At 40.4% G+C, this 23,126-nt stretch overlaps 1 protein-coding gene across 3 annotated transcripts; it reads right to left on the minus strand.

Annotated features, from left to right (window-relative positions):
- Positions 1 to 202: 202 nt before the first annotated feature.
- Positions 203 to 22,929, minus strand: ampd2b (adenosine monophosphate deaminase 2b). 3 transcript variants are annotated; one of them, XM_067592025.1, is made up of 19 exons: positions 22,709 to 22,929; positions 22,406 to 22,598; positions 10,786 to 10,910; positions 10,540 to 10,670; positions 10,367 to 10,435; positions 10,168 to 10,267; positions 9,795 to 9,993; positions 9,224 to 9,365; positions 8,978 to 9,067; positions 8,637 to 8,766; positions 8,353 to 8,547; positions 8,084 to 8,215; positions 7,795 to 7,958; positions 5,934 to 6,060; positions 5,672 to 5,835; positions 4,635 to 4,755; positions 4,194 to 4,367; positions 2,688 to 2,798; positions 203 to 2,555 (listed from the first exon to the last, which is right to left on the minus strand). In XM_067592025.1, the coding sequence occupies exons 2-19, from the start codon at positions 22,506 to 22,508 to the stop codon at positions 2,340 to 2,342; spliced, it is 2,493 nt and encodes an 830-aa protein (XP_067448126.1). In that variant the 5' UTR covers positions 22,509 to 22,598; positions 22,709 to 22,929; the 3' UTR covers positions 203 to 2,339. The 3 variants fall into 3 exon arrangements, with proteins under 3 accessions (XP_067448126.1, XP_067448127.1, XP_067448128.1); XM_067592026.1 differs by lacking the exons at positions 22,406 to 22,598; positions 22,709 to 22,929 and adding exons at positions 15,328 to 15,464; positions 15,681 to 15,792; XM_067592027.1 differs by lacking the exons at positions 22,406 to 22,598; positions 22,709 to 22,929 and adding an exon at positions 15,681 to 15,786.
- Between the last annotated feature and the right edge of the window lie 197 nt (positions 22,930 to 23,126).

Here is a 23,126-nt window from a genome sequence, read left to right on the forward strand (position 1 = left end):
AATGCCCTCTTTGTTTCACTTCGCTCATATTTCCACAAAGCCCCTACTAATGAGCAACTACTGAACCTCATTATCTTCATAAATTATTAATATTTTGATTTTTTTCTCACTCTTTATGTCTTTATCACTTTTGTAATCTACAGTTTTAAGTTTCAGAAGACATTTCCTTTCTGAGATCTGTAAACTGAAGGGAGGCAAGCACTCCAGTGTGAACAACATTTATTTTTCATAGACACAGATGTCATTAAATAATATTTCACAAACAACACATAGAATCACGAGGGAGCACACACATTGCTTTTGAGTAGCAACAAGTCGTCCTCCTGATAACATCAGGACAAGGCAGGAGTTTCAAAAAGGTTCATCAGTTTAGTTGACTTTAAGTTCTCTGAAAAAATGTTTTACTCATGACTTTGGCACTGGTGGAAGTTTTTTTGTGATTCACGGCACCGGTTGAAGTTGTGCAAGGAGTAAAATTACATAAAACTGGAACAGATCATGCATTATTCACTGTAGTCAGCAATGTACGTATTTCAAATATATACGTGTAAAGGTCAGATGGTATCAGGAGTTAAAGTTCAGACTCAGTAGAAACAATGTCACAAAGTAAGAGTTAGTATAATCAGACGCTACAACTTAGTAGCATTACTGCACACCAGAAACGATAGTGACATGCCTTCATGCAACCCTACTGAATCACTGTAAAGACTGTAAAAGAAAAATAAACAGTAAGAATATCACAAAGAGCAGCTGTAGGAAACATGTAATTAATATAACTGCCAGTAGCAGGAATACTGAAGATCAACCAGTTATACAGCATGAGGTATTGTCCTGTGGTTAATTACAGTTTAAAATGCAAACTAACAGACAAAAACAATTCATGTAGTGTTTCTAATGGGACTAAAATATTCTTTGAAGGTTTTTGCAGTAACATGTTCACAGATTCTGCTGCAAAAGTTGGTGATTTGGTAAATAATCAGGGCCGTAGCCAGGATGTTAGAAATACCGCTGTCACCCCCCCAATATCAAAAAGAAAGTCTCTAAATAAATAATACATTCTCTTTTTATTATTTGGATTATTTATACTTCATATATTCAGTTAGCTGTTCATTTATATTTTCTGCAAGTTTTATTTAAATTGAGGAGTACTTACAAGGAAATTCATCTGGAAATCAACAACTACTAACAACTAACTAATAACTATCTCAGATCTTCCCCCTAAAATGAATACCAGGTTATGTAGTTCTGCACAGGAAACTTTCTAGGACCATAAAATAAAGTGTTGCCGTTTTTTCCCCCAAAATGAAGGTCTAAATGTTGTTCTCTACTCTGTGCATTTGTTTATTTATTTTGTAGTCAAATTTTAAGTCGAGATGAAATGAAAAATTAACCCTTTGAGATCACATCCTCGGTCATATTGTGCACCTATTTAACAATATATGCCCCCAAAAATAATCCATTCCTTTTGTATTGTTATATCAAAATCCAATCATGTTTTCTTCCTGTAAAGCAAAATATGACGTGTGCTTACGTAGGCTTGAACCAACCTATTTCAACCAATAATGTCATGACATCCACCCATCAATCAATCGTCAACTTCATTATGACACGCCAACTTTTCTACATTCAACGTTTCAAATTCCTCCCAATGTTATGTCCAGCCTGTCTATCCTGTTTCACTTGAAAATACGTCACAATGCAGAAGTTAGATAATCTCAAAATACTGTTTCATCTGGACTTTAAATATGTGGAGTCTATAAAAACTGACTGTTAGATAATGACGCCTCAAAACTACGGTAACAAAACCCTCAAACTGCCAGAAAAGATACCAAGTACATGACCTCAGTGTCCTAAATGTTAGCTACGGCCCTGCAAGCAGTAACAGGCTCTTTACTTTGCAAAATTGTTCCTGATTGTCTTCTTTAATCGGTCACTGTGGGATCCAGTGTGTAAGTTGTATTGATAGGTAACATTTTGAAGGTGAGAATTGTACCAGGCTTTCTACATGAAATACAGACTTTGTACAGAGACATTGACAGAAATCTGGCCACAAACCATGAAAATATAATCATTTAAAAATAAATAGATCAAGAGACATCTTGAAATCACTGCGACAAATTTAACAAAGAATAACTCAAAGAAACTGAAGAAGGAAGTAAACACCTCATGTACACAGATTGTAGGTCCTCTGGCCACAGTGGCGACTCTCATAATCTCTTTGTAACAAAGCTTTTCTCCTTTCACAGGTGTGATATGTTCATATGCAAATCTGTACAAAGTCCCAATGTGAAAACAGGGAATGTAGTGAGAATTTTGTTGTGTTGTGTTGTGCGGCGTGTTCACTTCTCTCCCTGCACAGCCGCCATACACAGACTGCCCTCCTCCTCGATGGTCTCCAGCTCATCTGTGCGGATCGCCTGTGTGATTAAATTCAACTCCTCACACATGGTCTCGTACCGGTACGCCACACGGATGTCAGGAACGTTGGTGCGCCTGATGTCATTGCTCTCCTGTCCCTCCTTGATGTAGTTTGGGCCAAGCCAGTTGCTCTTCACCTGATCCAGAAGAGGAGTAAAGTTAAACTGTTTGCAGAATGCTTGGAACAGGTATCACTGTAGACAGTAAAACTGGATGGAACTAATGTGTAATGTGCTATAATGATAATTGATAGTTAAGGTAATTGATACCTTATGAGAGAATCCGCTCATCAGCACGCTGTTTCTCGCCAGCTCACACATATCACAGGAACTCAGCTTCCACACCTGAGCAGCGATGCTGTACTCTTCCATCAACGGCTCCTGAACAGAGCAAAAAGATATATATATAGATTAAACATACACTGCAAGCTGAATGTTTTCTAAGACACCAGAGCATTTCTGATTAAATGTTAAGCAACTAAGATGTAACTTCACTGTAAATATGTTACAGGTAGTAAACATGGGGATGGTGGAAATTTAAAGTGACAATTTTTATTGGGGATGTGTGTATCTGCACACCCAAACAAAATGCTCCAGATTTTCGTCTTGACATGTGAATCCCTTGTACATGAATATGCTTTCTGAATCTGAAGTGAGAAAGGGGAAACTGCCAGTAAAAATTAAAACTACCAAACAGAGAAGCAATTATAGACATTGAGCAGCTATTGCTGAAAAAATGGGGTTTCATTTAATGAAGGATTATAGCATTAATTCAAAGTCTTAAAGATAGATCCATCTTTATGTCTGTGTAAGTAAATCTTTCATTCTGCAGGTTAATAACAGCTTGCCTCATTATCTAACAGTCAGTGTTATAATCCTTTGTGTTTAAGGACCTTTTAAATGTCAAGCCCCAGTGGGACCCCTGATTAATGCTTAATCAGTCTCAGAACACATCGGCTATCTGTCTGACAACGATTTAGCCTCTGGGGGCAACGGCTAATATTTCAGGGCTTCCGGTTTATCCAGTGGATATCCGGGCCAAGACTTCCTCTTCCGTGCGCCGGTTATTGTTTACAGTCGGATTAGCAACTTGAGATGCTTCAGACGGCATTTCGGCTAATTTCTATAAACAGACATATGTATATGAATGCAGATTAATACATTTAAAAAAGATAATAAAAAGCTAAATCTGATAGCTGATGGGTTCTGAGATTGCATTTCAGCCAATACGTTCTGCCTCTTTTACTCTCCACACAGACTGTTTACCTGCATGCAACCAAAGACCGCTCAAACGTGATTGATCAATACTATTCGGACTACAAACAGAAACCAGAACACTTCCGGTGCCAAAATCCTGTCCCGTTGCCTACAGATTCTGCATTTATATGCAGATATCTGTTTATAGAGATCTATCAAAGGCAGGTGTGTAGGAAAGGTCAACCAATTAAGCCAGTATACTCAAAAACACGTAGATGTAATGCCAGCATTAATTGCAATACAATTACGCAGCATCTGTGTGTACTTCACGCGCCTAATTAAAGCGATTAAGATGTAGGGCATTTCTGATTAGACATGCACCAGGTCTAATGAAATGAAAACAGTCTGTTTTCCCACTTCACACGTACATGTAGCTTTTCCTTTGTACAACTATTATATGGTTACAATTATACAATATTCCTTATTTTCACTTCTTAGAGGATTAAGACCTAATTTACAGGAAATCTAAACTCTAAAATGCAGGATGCTACAAATGTTTGACTGGCTGTGTGCACTGACCTTGGTGAAGTGAAACTGCAGCGGGTCATCTGTAGACAGAGAGACCATCAGGCCTCTGGACAGGTACTCTGGTAGAGGGTTGCGATGGTAGCTGAGGAACAGGCTGTTATTGCTGAGGGGAGACATGGCGATGCCTATCTGAGCCAAGTAGTACAGATACTGGAGCACAGGAGCCTGGGGGCACACGAGGCATAATGTTGTGTGTTATAAATAAGCAGTACACCACGAGTGCATTAACACTGCAGCTCTGCTTTGCCATGAGCGTCTAAAGTAACAAAATTATTACTAAAGTACGACTCTAGATGATCAAGATGAGCTGAGGCTGGAACAACTTCTCTTAAATTCATAATTCCTCTCAAACTGTTGGAGGGATAAGCTCTCCTCTCTCTCTCTCCTCTCTGTGTGTAATGTGAAGCATCTGTTGTGATATTGAGGTCACACCTTCCTGAGCAGCAACCCGTGGGAGATGTTCTCCGACAGCATGAAACCAGACACCAGGTGATGGATCGGCCCCGCCTCGCCACAATGAGGACGTAGTACAAGTGTGTGAAACCCCCGCTGCCTGCAACCATAAAGGAGGGTGAAGCTGAATTTCAGCTTTGCTTGGAGGTCAGCAGAGTACATCAATGAACATCTAAAGTAGGTTTCCCAGTAACTCATATAAAACAGGTGACAGATAAAGGCAGAGGATGACTTCATTTGCACAAACTGTACTTGTAATAAAAGTTTTTGTTTTCTGATTTTATTTAATTGAATTAAGGTTGAGTTGGGACAACTGGCTTCAGTAAGTGTTCACAAGTGAGACTTTTTAGTCCTGTGATGACCCTGTTCATGCAATAAGGATATTCAATCCATCCCATACTATCTAAAACTATTTACATGTCATACATCCTCTCAGTCTCTAATAACTGTTTCTTTCATAATGTATTTGGTCACTTTTTTATTTATTATGTTTTATACAGTAGCTGGTGGCTAAATGTGATGACAACTAGGAACTGAATAAGGAAAAACTGGCATATCTAAATGTGAGATTGTATTGAAATTGTTCCTCACTGTGTGAGATGCTGAAATTTAAAGTTTTAAAGTTAAACCTTAACAACGTTAACATATTTTAAAAGTGGATTTGTGTCTGTCAGATGTCAATGCTTCTTTGTCATTAAATAATTAACAAAAATCTCGTTGTGCCAATGAAACTCCTCTCTTGGGGCAGCAGGCCTTTGTGTCTTTTGCACCAAGGTTAATACATGTTTAGACTTTTTTGTCATATTACAGAGGTTTAAAAACATAAAAGAGATATCAATTTCTTCACAAAACTTTATGCTTTTCATTGTTTTTTAAGACTATTCATTGAGTCTGAAAAAAATCTAATAAGAGAGTAAAAAGTAGTGCCGGCTAGTTTTAATCTCCCTGAATCACTGCTGCTCTTTATTTCTGTATTTGCTGTAAACACAAAACATTACAATGTAGTGGTCACATACCTGCGCAGGTGATTCAGAACAGTCATGTTTGCATACATATAATAGAGGTAGTAGGAGTAGGGCGGGTTGTCCTCCTCGGTCCAGTTGACTGGCAGCGGACTGTCCAGGTTGAAGATATGTTGCTCTGGTTTCGATTCATCATCCACACTGTCAAACCCCACAACCTGTGTGAGGGAAACGAGAGCAGAATCATTAAACCCTATGAGTGTTGTGGCCACATGTGAATAATCAAACGCATTACTCTGCAGCAAAGACGTCGTACGTGCTGAAGGAAGAGGTGCAACTCTGGATGGCTGCCGGGGTTGACTGTAACTTCAAACAGAGGCATGAAGATGTTTTCCAGCATCTCTTGGAAGTTGGACAGCTGTCTCTTTGTGTGGTAGACATCACTTTGAAAAGAGAACAAATACATATCAGGGGTCAGTTATGAGATAATTAACAAATGAAAAGTCATCTACTGCTTATTTTACTCACGTATACTCAGTGGTGGAAGAAGTACTCAGATCTTTTACTCAAGTAGAAATACAGCAGTGTAACAATACTCCATTACAAGTAAAAGTCCTATATGAAAAAATATTGTTGTAATGGCACTTTTATATTCTTAATTATACACTGTTTAATGATCCACCTGTTTTATGCTTAGATGTGCATGTGCAGACTAAACCTTTCACTTGCATAAACCTTGTGTGAGAAAGTGCAGAAATATTATCAGAAGCAAACTGTGTGATTCGACCTGTAACTTTCAGTTCCCAGCAGACTAATGTGGAGGCAGAACTCCTCCAGGAAGAAACACTGATAAGTGATGAACAAAGGACCGACTGTTGTACAATTTAAACTGTCAAGCTTGTGTAGTCGAGGGGTTTATGCTCCAGTACTGTCTGTGGCATGCGTGGCTGTGACTATAAGTGCACATGTTTGACTTCTTTCTTGGTATCTGTCTAATCCAGACTTAGAGTCTCGTATGCATACGAATGTGATTCAGGAATAAAGCTCTGAAAAACAATTCCTCTTTGTGAAATCCAGTCACAAGATAGAGGATAGAGGGGTCATGAGATGATAAATGCAAGAGGAAAGAAGAAAAAACAAAGTTCTGATACAAAAATACATAAAAAAATGTTTTCAGTTTTTGGACTTTTTCTCTAATCTTTGGTTTTTGGTGAAATATTGGATCATTTGAACATTTATTGAAATTAAACCATGTGAGAAATTTAGAAGGAAAAATTGCTATTTGGTGGAGCTGTTAACAACTCATAGACATGTGAAATGTGACCCCGACTACACACTGCTTTTTGTAAGACATCAAAAGCCAAAAAGGTTGGAAACCACTGATTTCATCTTTAACAATGTGTTGTATTTTAAAAGCTTGTTTTATTATCCATTTTGTCAAATCTTCATCTGAAAAGTAACTAAAGCTGTCAAATAAACGTAGTGGAGTAGAAAGTACAATATTTCCCTCTGAAATGTAGTGGAGTAGTACTATAAAGTAGCATCACATGGAAATACTCAAGCAAAGTACCTCATAACTGTACTCAAGTACAGTACTTAAGTAAATGTACTTAGTTACTTTCCACCACTGTGTATACTACAGATACTTTCATAATGATCAGCAGTTGATGTGGCTGTTTGTAAACCTCAATGAGAGTTACTCACTGTTAGAAGTATTCTGATTCTTTGCTTAAGTAAAAGTAGCAACACCACTGTGTAAAAATACCCCAAGTAAAAGTCCAACATTCAAAATTATACTTAAGTAAAAGTACTAAAGTATTATCTGCTAAATATTAAAAAAAACCCATAAAAGTCATTATGAAGAATGGAAAATTAGGAAAATCTGATTATGTTTATTATACTATTATAATATTATGCATCATTGTTGAATGCATTAACATGGATGCAGCATTTTTATGTGACTGCTATAATAACTTAATAGTCAATGAGTTAGTTTATATTTATATAATTTATAACAATGCTGCATATTTTGTAGGTTTTATATCTAAAATTCTAATAAGGAAAGTAACTATTTACTATACTAAATAAATGTTAGCAGAGCAAAAAAGTACAATATTTCTCTCTGAAATGACAAAGTATAATGTACTTTGGTATTTTCCATCACTAGAGTTACTCACAAAAGTCGCGGCACTTGCACGAGCCAGCGCACATTGTTTGAGTAGACCTGATGTTTGACAGCCCACTTGGCCAGTTTGTCCCACTCGTCTCTGGAGCGCCCGTAGATTGACAGCCTCAGCTCCACGTTCTGGTACTTGCTCTCCTCCAGGTCAGCCATAACCTCCTGAGAAGCAGTGCCACAAACAGTCAGCAGAGGGCGCAGGTGCCTCACACAGTCATTCTGCAGGCATGAATGTGAATGGCAGCATTAAATGTGCAAGTGTGATTGTTTATGCATTCAGTGAGCACCTTAATAATGTGACCAAAGTATTTCCCCTCGATGTGGTTGTCTGTTTTGATGAAGATCTCTCTCAGGATGGACTCGCCAATGGGATTGTATTTGGCATTGAACTTGTCAAAGCGATGGAAAGTGTTACGGTCCTGCAAAGAAAAGTTGGAACACTGTGTCACAATCTCTTATTTACAGAGCTGATGTCTAGTTGAATAACTATTTGACATTTCAGCCTTGAAGGTACATCCAGGGCGCTCTTCACTGATCCTTCAGGGACGTAACTTACTGCATGCATGTCCAGGGTGTCCACACTCAGGTCGAAGGCTGTGAGGTTCATGCTCTCAAACACCTCCATGAGCGTCTGACCCTTTCCTCTTTCCACATGCACAATCTCTGCAGGATATTTCTTCATGGCTCTTTTGATAAAACGCAGAAGATGCTTCTGGTTCATACAGGACGAAGCGTGGATATGTGTGTCGACCTGTAAAACAAAAATTAGATAGTGGACTCTGGCTCTGGATTACGGAGAATAATTTTGATCAGGCAAAGTCGGAACGGCTCTCAAGTTACCTTGCGGATATTGTAGAAGTCTCGATGTGGGACTTTCTTCTGCGCTGCCAGTTCTTTCATCTCATTCAGCAGGATGTGCATCTGGAACTTGGAGCTGAGATACTGCAGACGCCGGTAGCAGAAGGATTTTCTGTGGTGACAAGAACCAAAAACAAAAACTTTGTGAGATATTCTGAGAATTAACTTCTCTGTTTTGCTTGCATTTTTTTAACTAGATGCTTCAAACAGGACGCAAGAACATGACTGGTGTTAGACCATTTGACCTGTCAAATATCGTCATTTCAAGTTAAATCTTAAATGCATATACAGTGTTACAGTGTTCAAACATGAGGAAAACATACACTGGTCCGTTGATAATGAGGGCCATCATGACGTTCATATCAGCGATGTATTCCTGCAGGTCTGGATACGGCAGGTCCAGCTCTGTGCTCCTGTTAGCAACATGAAAACTTCAGCAGAAGACTCTCTGCTGCCAGCGAAATGTGTGAACTGAGTCTAAAAACAGACTTGGCTCAGGCATCCTTCCACATCAAGGACTGGAAGATAAAACATGCTCGCATGCAAGTGATTCATTAAAAATATCTCACTTTTCCATTATGTTCCTCGTCGTGTACACATGCATGACACCGCCCACCATCTTGCAGCCGTAACCCATATCAGGGGGCATGCTGGCAGGGTCCCGGTTCACATAGGGGTGCGTTTTAGAAACAGGTGGGTGCACTGTGGCATCTGAGAGAAGACAGTACGTTGCACTGTGAACAAGGTGGGAACACACATGCAGCTAAGGTCTCATTTTGACAGCCTGCATGTTGCGACAGCCTGTTCAGGGGTGTGGAACAGATGGATGGTGAAATCTCTGGGTGTGACCTGTTATGTCTTAATGTGGGAGTACCACACATGACACTGGACATGACTTGTTGCCATATTAACATCAGATTATTTATCCTTTTTGAGTAAAGAAATCAATCATTAGATTAATTGATTAAACATTTAGCATATAAAATGCCAGGAAACAGAAACAAATGCCCATCACTAGTTTTCAGAGCTCAAATTCATTGAGCACAAATCAGGATCAGGATCATATTTTGTTGGTTATATATAAATGTTTCTGGTGTGCAGTATATGATTGTAGGCTACTTTGTACATGTGTGTGTATACCTGCAATTACTGTGGTCTCTGCTGTCTCTGGGAACTCCTCCTCATAGATATCTAAGTCCAGGGGTCTCTCACTGAGCTCCTGCAGGTAACGAGCGGTGGTCCTGCAGAAGCTCTGCAGCGACAGACCCATGTACTTCTGTCTTATGAACAGGGCCTTCACCACACATTTGGCAGCATCCAGCAGATCTGTGAAGGGGACCTTGATAGAAGAACAATAGAACAAAAGGGAATAAGGAAAGAAAAGGAGAGGAGGTGTTATTTAACCATGAGAAACACAAAATAAATCTAGTGAGAAGTGTTTATATTAATAAACACTTGTTCTCGCTTTTCTACCGGTCCTCCCTGCATCAAAGCAGCGACCACTCTGACTTACCCCACATTTCTCCTCTCCAGAAATAGTGACCCGCTGGTACTCTCTCTCTGGAACCAGCTCTCTCGGCAGGTCAGGAGTTTGGCTCTGCTCCTTCATGTATCTAACAGCAGATCAGTAAACAAATATTTTTTTCTATTCTGGCAGTTTGAGATAATGAGATCATCATCAGACGTCGCCTAGAGGCAGGGGACACACTCACTCCAGATCTGTGGCACTGTCAGTCTTCATGAACTCCTGTTTGGCTCGCAGCAGGATGTCGGGTTCAAACCTGAGGACAGAGAGGCTGAGCTCACTTTGGGATCATCAGAGCAGAGTCGGACTGAAAACACAGTCACATGTGTGTTAACCAACAACGTCCTTTCTCCTGCTTACTTGACATCCTGGCTGATCTGTCGCTCAAGACGCTGACGTCTCTCCTCCAGCTGTTCAATGGGGCTGTCCTCTGGAAATTCATAGGGGGCGCTGCGCATCTCACTCTCTGCCAGGCTGCGGGAGAAAAGCTCCTTCACACAGACACACATGCAGTTCAGACAACATTATCAAAGTTTATACATCCGGCCACAAGTATGTTTAAAATAAATCTTAAGTTATAATTGTGCACAGTCACTGAGCACTGACCTCGGCAATCTCCTTGTACTTCCCGTCCATGGATGTACGCAGGTCAATGGATTGCTTCAAGGAGACGGGGATCCCAGGCAAGGAATGCTGGGAAGTGAGGAGGTGGCGGGCACCACGGAGATCAACTGCAGATAAAGAGGGGGAGGGAAAGCTGTAAAATGAGGGAACAAATTATGCATCTTACCAAGTATTGAGGGATTTCTCTCCTATAATAGGCTAAAACTTTTTTTGAAGAACCACACAGTATCTTCTGACATAATTCCTCATTTCAGAAACCCATTTCAGTTTGAAAAGATGCAACAGTTGTGTCCTATTAACTATTAATGAGCTTATCAACCTCGACAAAAATAGCAAATTTCTCCTCTTTTTAGCCAGCATGGAAAAAGTGGGCTGGACATAAATATGAATCAGCTAAACTGTCTCAGTGAGCTCGCTGTGTGTATTTTCTCTATGATTCTCAATTCCTTTAACATATAACTAACTCACAGCGACCCTAAACAGTCTGCACAGCTTGTTGTTCCTCTGCCATGAAGGCCTTTACACAACAGTGGAGGTCTGAGCTCAGCGGCTGTTTGTGCCTCAAGACACAATGGACCATTCAGGTGGAGAGAGCCCATCAGCAAGTACACTGGCTAATACCCTCCATTGTTGCCATTGCAAGTTTTATACAAACCCAGTTGTCATGGAAAGGCCAGAAGAGAAAACAGGGGGGAAGACGGAAAAAGACAGCTGTGCGTAGACGCTTGGAGAGAAGGTTGTTAACAGCGATAGGGAAAACAAGAGAAGCTCGCCAGTGAGAAACAGAAACAGAGAGGAGAGAGAATACCTTCACTGCTGTGACCCCATCCAGGTGTATATTTAGTAGTGTGTTGCAATGATATTAATCTCTTGAAACGACGCACCTGCCACTGAAATATTCATCATCCTGCTGAATATTTCATCCTGTGTGTGCTGGAGTGACAGCGGCTCTGTTGTCCGTCAGCATTTACCAGACACGCACAAGAAGGTCATAGAGGGTACAGTGTATGATACCTGCCGTCTGACAATAAAACTGTATTGTCTTTGTACTCTTCTGTGCTTCAGTTATATTAAGAGTCGGATTAATTTAAGGAGATCAGAGAGGCCAATTAAACGAGCCAACAAAAAGCTTCATTTAAGGTATAAAAGCAGAGAGACGTAAAAGCGAGAAGAGGTGATGGTGTAATCGTTGGCTAGACTACAACCACCACATGTTTATCACCTTCTGCTCAACACCGTCCAATCAACACATCCTACTCAACACGCAGGACAAGTTTGCCTGCAGCACGAGGCAGCAACGTCAAAACATACATGAGTATCTCTGGTATAATTAAAATACTTGAGCAATACTTGATACTTGAGGGGAACACAAACTTCTTAAGTGTATAAATAATCAAGTGTGTTCATGCTTTGACCTCTCGAGGGCTGAATACTCAAGTTCTGAGTCTGAGTTCAAATCCGGATAACACAAAAAATGTAATGATGGAAGTGAATGTGTAAGGAGAAGAGCAAAGACCAAATGGGCTTAAATAATGAAAAAATCTTTGGAATATAAAATATCATATTTAGAAAAACATTCATATAAATAGTAATAAGTTTCTAGAATAATGGAGCCAATGTGGAGCAAGAATTTGAACAGTTTGATGAGATAGTAAACCGTTTTTGGAAAAGGAACATGAATGGTATGAAAACTAACGACAGATTGAAGGGTATGAAGACAGTGTTTGTTCACATCATAACATGTCTTTCCAATACATTTAGTCACTTTTTTACTAACATAATCAATTTGTTCTGCCAAACTCAAGTTCTTGTCAACGATGATCTAAAGAAATTTTGTAGCTGCGACTTGAGGCTTTTCATTATTCTCGACTGAGAGCTTTGATTGGTGAAAAAGATTTGAATCGCACCGAACCAATGTTATAATGTTAGTGACATAATATGATGACAGCTGGTGGGATGTTTGCTTATGTTGTCAATCAAATGTGATCAAACTACAGATACACACAATCCTGATAAAGCAGATTATCTGTTTGTGTTAAACATGCAATATGAATGTAAGAAGCTGGAACCAGAAAAACAGCATTTTGTGCTTAAAAAATGACTCAAAACAACTACTACTTTATCAAAATAGTCTGTCAATCAACTTGTCGATGAATCAACTAATCATTGCAGCTCTAGTCATCACTATTTAATGTTATAGAAAAACCGGTGCATTGAAATATTTCCTTCTATCTAAAGAAAGCCTGAGTCAATAAAATGAGAACACTGCACATGCTGTGATGCTAAACTCCTCCAATCGCAGCCACAAAGTCTACAAAGTTAAGCCGCAGACATATGCTCCTCTGATGGTAGGAAGGGACACGTCTGTGTAACGTTATGGCCAGCTCAGATGTTATCTCTGCATTGGTTTGCAGTATATCAATTTAATGTGATAACAATGGACAGTGGCGTGGAGGACGGTACGCGACCAGCGGCAAAGACATCCAAGCAGGCTGGGCCATAGTAAAGCCAAGCCTACAGGACCCGGAGCTAATCCCCTAATGGCTGCTATATTTGGATCAGTTGCATCTATGGTTGCGTAACAACTCATCCCCCCACAGTCGGAGAGCGAACCACTCAGAAATTAAGCCATGTTTCACTTCAACATACTGTTTACTACATAATCAGGTCGGCTCAAGCTTTTATTGATCTAAGAGGAGCAGGAGGAAAGCAGCATGAGGGACTCACAACATGAAACAGACTGTAAACTGTCCCCAGGCGCTACAGGGGGTCTAATATAAAAACATGTTGAATCTTCCACAGCTCATTGTTCCTTCCATATTGCCACAAAGCCTGAAAACGAGGTCAAATAGTATCAACTTGCCGATTGGACTTCCACTGCATGCATATTTCAGCAGCAAAGGAAGACTATGGAGCGTCCCGTCCAGTCCGACTCAAACCGGATGATGCGGTGCAAAAGGTCTGCGGCGATGAGATGACAAGTGGAAAGTCATTTGAAGCTTACAGGCCACGGGGGAATGAGAGTTCAGGGGTCAAGAAACATCCTGTGAAACTTCATCCACAGCGCTGTGTATTTTTCTCTCTCACTTTTTTAACTTCTCAGTGAAAACAAAGGATCTCTGGATGAATATACTTAAATATGCAGAGATTTTACCTCTCCCCCCTCCCTCTCTGTCTCTACCATCAAGCGAGCCTTGCATCATCAGCTGCTGTGTACCTGCTCCTGTTGACTATGCAGATTTGGTATTCAGCCCAAAAGAAATGCCAATGACTCACAGTGTCTGTGGCAAATGTCGTATACGCTCACAGCTCACGTGTGTCGGAGCTGCTGAGAAAGCAGGAAAACTGGGGAACGAAGGATATAAACAACGCTGTGTTGTAGGTGCATTTTCATAAGTTTTAGTATGGCTGTGTATAGTTTGAATGTTTTTTCGAAACCTGTGCTGATACGCCAACTTTAGTTTCCAAAACTTCCAAATCAAAGTTCTGAAATGTAAAAATAGTGTCATACTGCATAAGAATGTTGCCTAAATAAAATAGTCTAAAACTGGCCAAATTTTAATTTAATTCACAAACTATATCAAAGATTAAAGAAACAAGATTACAAATCTTATCAGACATTTCACGCTGACTTTCACTGACTGACAATTTTCTATGCTCTGTGCTTTGGGCACATTTTGATTGATGCCAAAAAACTATCAAGGTTCATTAGGCTACATAGTGCCAGAATATTTTTTGGCTTCCACAATTAAAAGATCAATAAAATCATAAGCCTAAGTTCTCTTATGCTCTGGTTTTTCACAAGAATGTTTTAGACACACAATGCAGTAAAAATACAATATAACATATATAATAGTGAGTCTCTTGTCCAAAAGACAAACACATGCATCGCTTGGATAATGCAGCAGGATCTAATGGCCCTTTAGTGCTCCTCTAAAGGATGCTGACTCTTCCAGCATCTCTCACTGCCTCTGCATCAAACAGCTGACGTTTCTAAAGATGTGTAATCAAAGTCTTTCTCTGCCCAGAGATGGTTGAGTCTCTGCAGCTGTGTGAACTGTATTCCTGCAGGCTGCTGCTTGGATTCTAGCAGAAACTTCCTTCCTGTGTTTCCGTCACTGCTCTCAGCTTTCTTTCTCTCACCATAAAGAAAAACTAAAAATATAAAGGCAGAATGCCCTCTAGCCTTAAAAAACAACAACAAGCGTTTCCACCAGATGCCACAGTTTGCAGGTGTAGTCAGCACAATTTATAGATCCTCTCCGTGCACAGTTGCATCTTCACGCCATCTCCAAAAGACATGAGAAAGCTAGTTTATGGGGCAATCAATCGACACACATTCTCCTCAGCACACTAAGGACAGCGCTGCTCAGGGCTATTACACAAAGCCGTCAAGGGACAGGCAGATAAGAGTGGCGGTGAGTGTGAAAGAGGGAAAAGGAAAAAGGGAGAGGGGGAGGGTTAGAGGAGAGAGAGGAGAGCGTTATTTGTGCTTTTGCACGGGATGAGGGTATCGGAGCGTACCTGTCTCCTCAGAGCCTGCGTTAACCAGCAGCTAGCAGGGCCGAGAGAGGAGAGAGAGACAGAGAGAGAGGAGAGAGAGGCTGTCCTGGCAGGGAGATGGAGCATGCCAAACAGCAAATGGCCCAGGATGGCGTCTGCTGTCCTTTCAAGATGGGTTAAACATGATTGGAGGGAGGGAGAGAGAGAGAGAAAGAGAAGGAAACAAGAAAGAAACACTTCAAACACTCAGTCAAATGACAAAACTAGCAAAAACGCACACACATACTGTTTGCTCTCACGTAAACACACACACACACTCACAGAGTCAAACAGTCATCTCCACTGTTCCCTTAATCTGTCCCTCTCATACATACAAAGAGCTGGTCCAGCAGATCCATGAACTCCCCCTCACATCCCAGTGTGTGACCCCCCTCTGCTCTGTCTGCCTCCTGGTTCAGGCCAGCTGTCGCTGCACTAGCTGCCTCTGGAGCTGATCCTCCTCATTTAAATGCCCCTGACATCTATCTGGAACGTACCACAGGAGAGAGAGGAGGAGGGGGGGGAGACAACGTACATCACCGGCGGATGTGGATCCTCCACAGTGCAGCCTGCTGTGACTCTCTCTTACAGCACCCCCCTCCTGTCTGCTTCACCCTCCTCGCTGTGTTTTGCTGAGGGGACCATGTGTTCGGGATGTTTGTGTCGTCTGTGTGTGTGTATGTGTGTGTGTGTGTGCGACTAAAATGGTGCTGTCTCAGCAGTAAGGTTTGAGATGTCATGGTCTTTTCACAAGCTGAATAGCAGCGGTCTGAGGGAGATGACTGTCTAATAAACGAGAGCTTGCCTCCATCTCCTCTCACATGAGTGAAATTAAAGGGACAGCACGTTGTCCCCATTATGGTTGCAGCAGTAATTTCTGGAACATACTTTCCCATGCTATAAACACAGAACTGTGTGTACGCTCCAAGGATGAAATAACACATTAATAACTCAGTGAACTGAACGATAAGAGTTTGTGAAATCCTTCGTTGTGTGAACATTTCCCTGCAGTCATGTCTCTCTATTATACTGTTGCACTGAATGTAAATTTGCTCCGGATAACAGCAACGGCTGCCTGCTTGAAAAGAATAAAATGTTCTGAAAAATGTGAATGTTTCATTGAGGTTTTATTGGGCTGCACTTTACTCTCCTTGCATTTGAATTTTAATGAGACCTAGAAAAAAAAACTTCCAATCCTGGCAGACGATGAGATATTTATCCAATTTATCCACCAAATGAGGATTCTGACCTTTAATTAAGTCAAGAAAGATTTGACAAAATGCCATTAATGGGTGTTCAAATGATCTGAGAAAGTGTTATAAGCTTCATATTCAAAGTCATGGTGATTGGATCTGTTGTTACCAAAGATTTAATTTCATTAATTTCCGAACAAAGAGTAAAAGAGGCGTTTAGCTCAATCAACATCAGTGTGTATGAAGTGTTTGTGCTGCTTATCTTATCTTCTCTTGCTCAATACTGTCTAGAGTTCAACTCAAGTTGACTGAATAAGAAATCTTTACCTTTTTGTAAGCATAACACAGAATCTTAGTTAAGTGTACTTTGTGCTGTTTTCTTACCTTTCTTTTAAAGGATAAGGCGGGTGATACTCTATATTTTTGTTATTTTCAACAAATCTCATGAAAAGACCAAAACTAACAATGTGCTAGTTTGTTTCTATCTTTAAATATGTGTCATGAGTATAGTTTAATTTATAAAAAAAAAGGCAGAATAACTCCCTAAAACATCTGGGTGCTGTAGGTTTTAGTTACAGGAGTAAATATTACATTAGTTGTGGTGTTATTCTATACAACTGTATGAAAATACAATGCAAACATAAAACAGCAGCTAAAACACCCTGACAGTCAGGACAACATGCTGCATATAAAACATATAAGATTGACTCTTAGACTGAAGCCGTTTGAAAAGCACAGCTGACAAACTGGACAAAGAAACACTCGAGAGAGTCAAATACAATCTGACTACTAACAAATTACCACTCTGCCTCTCAAGGTTAAATTGTTGTGGGGGTTTTTTTGTTTTTTTTTAATCAAGGCACTCAAAGCCAAAATTGCTTTCAAGAGCACTAATCAAATTATTGTGGTGGCCCCGAGAGGAGCACAACAAACAAGATTACTGTTCATTGATTGGTCAGTGACGCTGCATTTATTCAGACCAGGCTCCCTCTGATGGTCCAAAGCTGTATCACACAGAAACACACACACACACATACACACACACACACACGCACACACACACACATACACACACACACACACACACACACTCACGCACACACACACACACACACACACACACACACACACACACACACACACACTCACACATACACACACACACTCACACACACACACTCACACATACACACACTCACACACTCACACACACACACACACACACACACACACACACACACACTCACACACACACACACATACATGCAGCTTCATCAAATCAACAACAGCTCACCATGATGTGAAGCATTACATCAAGGACCGAATGAAACTCTAGAGGCAAGACATTAATCTAACCTGAATTCATTAATGTAATAAAAGTAGCGCTGGAAGAAGCACACAGACCTTTACCGAAGAACAAACAACAACACCTCAGTTATAAAAACACTTAAAAGTCCTGCATTCACAAAAGTACAAAAGTATTTCAGCAAAATATATTAAAGTATCAAAAGTAAAAGTACTCACCAAGCAGAAAGCCCCCTTTCAACTTAATGTTATTATAAACACTATGTTATATGATTGGATTATTATTGATATATGTTCACATGTAAATAGCATTCTGAGAGATAATTTTATTTAGTATATTTATATGAAATTGTGCATTGTTATCTATAGTAGTGCATCATTTTATAAGATGATTGCGTTTTGTATGAAGCATTTTTATCTGTAAAGTAGCACAAAAAGTACAATAATTCTTTCCAAAGGGACCCAATAAACAAAAACACAACAATATTTCAGCCACTAGATATTTTCTTTAATTTAATAATATGTCAAAACAACAGTCTGAAGCATCATCATAAACTGTACCTTTCAAACAAGATTCTGGCCCTTCACAGGTCGATGTGTTGCAAACAGGCATCAGGTATCACTACAGTATATCTACTGCATCACAGCACCATCAGGTAGGAGCAACAATACGACAAAGAGGTGGTCCCAAACACAGGGCACGAGTCCACGAGACCTCTGACACGAAACTGCAGATACACATGAGGAGTAACTGACTGAAGGTTATCAGATGAAGGTGTGTTAGGCAACTGATGGGTGGGGGTCCTGACGCTCGGTAGATCATTAATTACAAATAGAGATATTACTTGTACAGATTGCGTTACAGTGAGGAGTGACAGGGGCTTAACGTTTAACCTACAGGGTCTGTTTCCTGTCATTACTGTATTTGTTCTCCACACAGACCCCGACATGTGCTGACCTGTAATGATCTCAAGGCGTGACACAACCGAAGGAGGCGTGAACAAGATGTGGGCGAAGTACAATGTGTTCAGAGGTCCATCATCAGCCTGCTGTATGTTGAACCACGTTGAAATAGCAACCTAGTTATTTAATCTTTCACAGCATGTTGGTGTAGTATTACTGTACACTTTCATTTCACTACATTTTAGAGTGAAATATTGTACTTTTTACTCCACTATCTACATATGTCTATATTTATCTGCCAGTTATAGTAACTTTACATTAAATAACAAGATATAAAGCACTGCTTCAGATTAAACAGTATATGAACTAGTCAAATTAGCTCCATCTCAACCAGCAACAACACTGAAAAGCTTCTTACATATTAATATAATAATAATCAATTGATATAATCTATAATAAGATGACATCAACAGGTACCATTCTGCTGCATAATGAGTACTTTTTATTATGATATTTTCAGTGCTTACTTTGATAGTACTTTTGTACTTTACTTCAGACTTTCACTTGTAATAGAGTATTTTCATATTGTGGTATCGTTACTGTACTTTTACTTATATGTTTTTCTACTGTTCCTTCGGTTTGATGTTTGAGCTTCACTGTGCAGAATGATGTACGTGCAGTTTGACACTAGAAAGCTGTTTTCTCTTTGCCCGAGTTAAAGCGGCGGGCCTACGAGGATGATTTGTCCAAACTAGTCGACATCACAGCTAGTTTGGAGCCAATCGAGGGCCAGTATGAAACTTAGACGAGCGTGATGTGGAGACTTGAAGTCTCCAGTGCACAAACACTGAGACTTTTCAGTGGAGAAGGAGACATCTTGTGTCCAACTTTTGAAATGAACAGTATTTAGATATTCATAGATTCTGAATTTAGTAACTTTAACTTTATGTCCTCAAAACATGTCTGGAGTAGATCTAAATAACGCTCAAGTATCAAAGAAACAACATACAGTATATATACAGTATTTTACTCTTGTTAAGTATGTTTATCGTGTATTTTATGTGCTCTTGTGAGTCTTTGTCTGTTTTCATATAAATGTGTTTTTAAAGCTGCTACATAATTATTATAATTATAATTGAGTGTGTGTGTTTTTGCTATTACTGAATATCATAATGTCTGTTTATGTCATTTCAGTTCAAAGCTTTAATCACACAGCAAATATCTGCTGCTACATAAAGTTCTTGTATTTTCACTTGTGTTGATTTTAGTGGTTCAACAAGTGAAAAACAGCACGAGGCACAGAACAGGCTAACTGGTGAGTGGGTGGCACACAAATCTCAGAACTACCTTTTTCACAGCTAGAGGAGTGATTCACCCACTGCCTCTCTCCGCCGAGTTCAGTCCATGAACCCTGTAATAATGAGCTAAATATGGACGCTAACGCTACGCCTCAGCTCTTCACACAATAAGCACACAAGAGAGCACAAGGCTGTCTGATAGACACGGAGCAGCGTATTATGTGTATAGCAGGTGCAATACCTTTAAATATGTGACTGATTAGATACTGCTGCAGCTGTCTTTTCTACTCTGCTGTGCTGATTGATTGGCAGAGAGCTTATTAGATTGGATTGATTCTCAGTTTAAACAATCTAATAGACTAAAGCTCCTCCAGCACGCTAAGTGTCAATTTATTTGTTGTTAAGCAGACAATCTATAATGTATGATGTTGTTGTTAGTGACTCCGGCAGATTCAACAATAACCTTATTAAAGATTCATTGTGCATTTAAAGACGTGACGCTGGCAATTATTCAAATAGCCCCTCCAATACAATCATGTATCTGCAGCCTGTTTTCACTGCACGTGTTACTATTTACACGGACTGCACTGTTCAATCTGCCCCCAACTAGATTAGTGCCCTTCACAAAATACAAAAGAAGATGAGTCACCTCATGTAAATGTCATCTTTGCTTACTCAGATGGTTCCCTGGATGCATTAACAACACAAAATGTGAATGTTATCTTATTGTGCGTCTGCAGAGACTTTCTAAGTGAAACCCTGGAGGCTCCAGAACAGAATCTGTGCACAAGCCGCCTTTCCTCTACATCAAGAAGAGAAAAAAAAAAGATCTTGTCGAATATAAAAGCCAAGACCAGCTCTCTTCCTTGCAGAGACTATTTATTTCCTCCACTCTGAGACGCCAGAGTGATTTTCATAATCGCTGCTGTCAGCTTCGAGCAGTAAATGAGGGTCGTCACAGAGAACATGCTGAAGTAAAGGAGAGGTTGGTGAATCACTCAGACTTCCAGCTGTTGTATTTACTGTCGGGGTTAAAAATCTGGCTACCTCGAAAGTCACTGTAACGTCACAGTGTGTCACTGTCAGTCGTACATGTCCCCCAGTGGAGACGTGAAATGGGGTGAGGGAGAGTTTTAAAGATAAATCTACAGATTATTTCAATTATTTCAAGGCGTTGTCTGCAATTCTAATATTATAAACAAATCTGCCAATAGGGGGAGGGTATATGATCTGCTTCCAATACTAATAAACTAACAAGATATCAAGAAACAAACACACTGATCTTTCTCAACAGGTCTTGTTTCTAGATATTAATATTCATGTCTAGGAAAATTCTTGAAAGGAGGGATTTATCTCACCACAGTTTTTGCACATTGAATTATTTTCTTGCTTAATGAAATATATCAACCACAAAGGCTGAATATGACACATGACATGAAGACATTGATGTTTGTGTGCTGCTGTTTAAAAATATCCCCATTTGCACGATATTATGTATGAAACTGATGAAGCAGTTGCACATTTCATAGAAAAACACGACTAGTTTGAGAGATGACACTGAATGAACAGAAGGAGGGGTGTTTTAAATGGCTGGTATTTCGTCATACGGTCATTTTTCATTCTCTGTAGTTTGGATGAAAGGCCAGTGTGTGCATACATGAGAGTGGAGGCTAATCCTCTCATTCAGCAGGGGATCAAGTCCTGAGGTACCAACCTACATATTCTCTCTGGGCCACATAGGCTACAACCATCAGGCTGAATGAAAAACAGGGAAAAGCCAGTACACCACATACACATAAAAAGTCATAATTTCAGGTGTAGCTCGCATTTTTTCACCTTATGCAATATGTGTTGAAAGGTTGTCACAAACCAAAGGGTCATCAGCTCATGTAGGAAACTGAAAACTAACAGAATATGAGTTTTCACCCGACAGCAACGAGTTATGCAACATGGGCATGTTTTCATGCAGCAGAGGCAAATTCATGTTGAAAATAAGGCTGATACAACAGATTTTATGTATGCATGCTGTGTCATTTTTAAAAATAAATCTGAAAACGAGGGATGAAAGTAAAAACTAGAAGCCAGCACGTACAAATGCTCCAGAGAGAGCATCCTCTGCTAATCAACAGGTTTGCATTTCCCCAAACTACTCCAGACAAAAAGTAATTCATCCTTTTCTGTCACTGCTGCTCTGAACACTGAAATAATCAGAAATCAAAAATAAATATTAAATTGTTCCAAAAAAAAAGGAGTAAGAATTCACACAAAGATACACAGTCCTGAGCCATGAGCTCAGTTTATGTTTCAGGACCAGCACCTCAGATCAACCCCCCTCTCCAGCCCCAGGTTCCCTCCACTCACCTGTGCTGGCTGTGTACTGCAGGCTGCCTCGCTTCCTGAAGGGGGAGAGGGGCTTGTTTTTGGCCCCGGCTGCGGTGGTCCCGGGGGGCAGGTTGGAGGACATGTTTCCGGGTCGAGCGGTTCAGCTTGGCGCGGATGGGAGAAGGAGAGCGGAGTGAGTCAGAGCTGCGGAGGACGGAGCGTCGGAGAGCCGCTACAAGAGTGAGAGAGGAGGAGAAGATGAAGGAGGAGAGGAGGAGGAGGAGGAGGAGGAGGAGGGATGTAGCACAGATGCTTGAGTGTGTGTGTGTGTGTGCTACGTGCCTGTGAGCAGGGATTTCCAGACTGGTTGGTCCAGCGTGGGGCTGCGGAGCATCCCTCTGCAGCGAAACAGGCCCCGCCCCCCCCGAAAGACTCCCGTGCCCGAGCTGCGGCACTGATGGAGGCTGGGGGCCACGCGCAAACACGTGCAGAATACAAAAGATACACACACACACACACACACACACACACACACACACACACACACACACACACACACACACACACACACACACACGCAGCTCTAGCCTGCGCTGTTGCCGTGACAACCACAAATCTATGTGTAGGCAAACCAATGGGGAGAAAAGTTGTGATTACCGTAGAAATGAAAGTAAAACTAAATGCTGCAAATAAATGTGACAAAAATGTTTTGAATAAAAATAAAAATAATGCAGTTTATGCTTTGAATGAAAATCAAGCA

Source organism: Thunnus thynnus, chromosome 6, assembly GCF_963924715.1.
Source record: "Thunnus thynnus chromosome 6, fThuThy2.1, whole genome shotgun sequence".
Classification (NCBI taxonomy): Eukaryota; Metazoa; Chordata; class Actinopteri; order Scombriformes; family Scombridae; genus Thunnus; species Thunnus thynnus.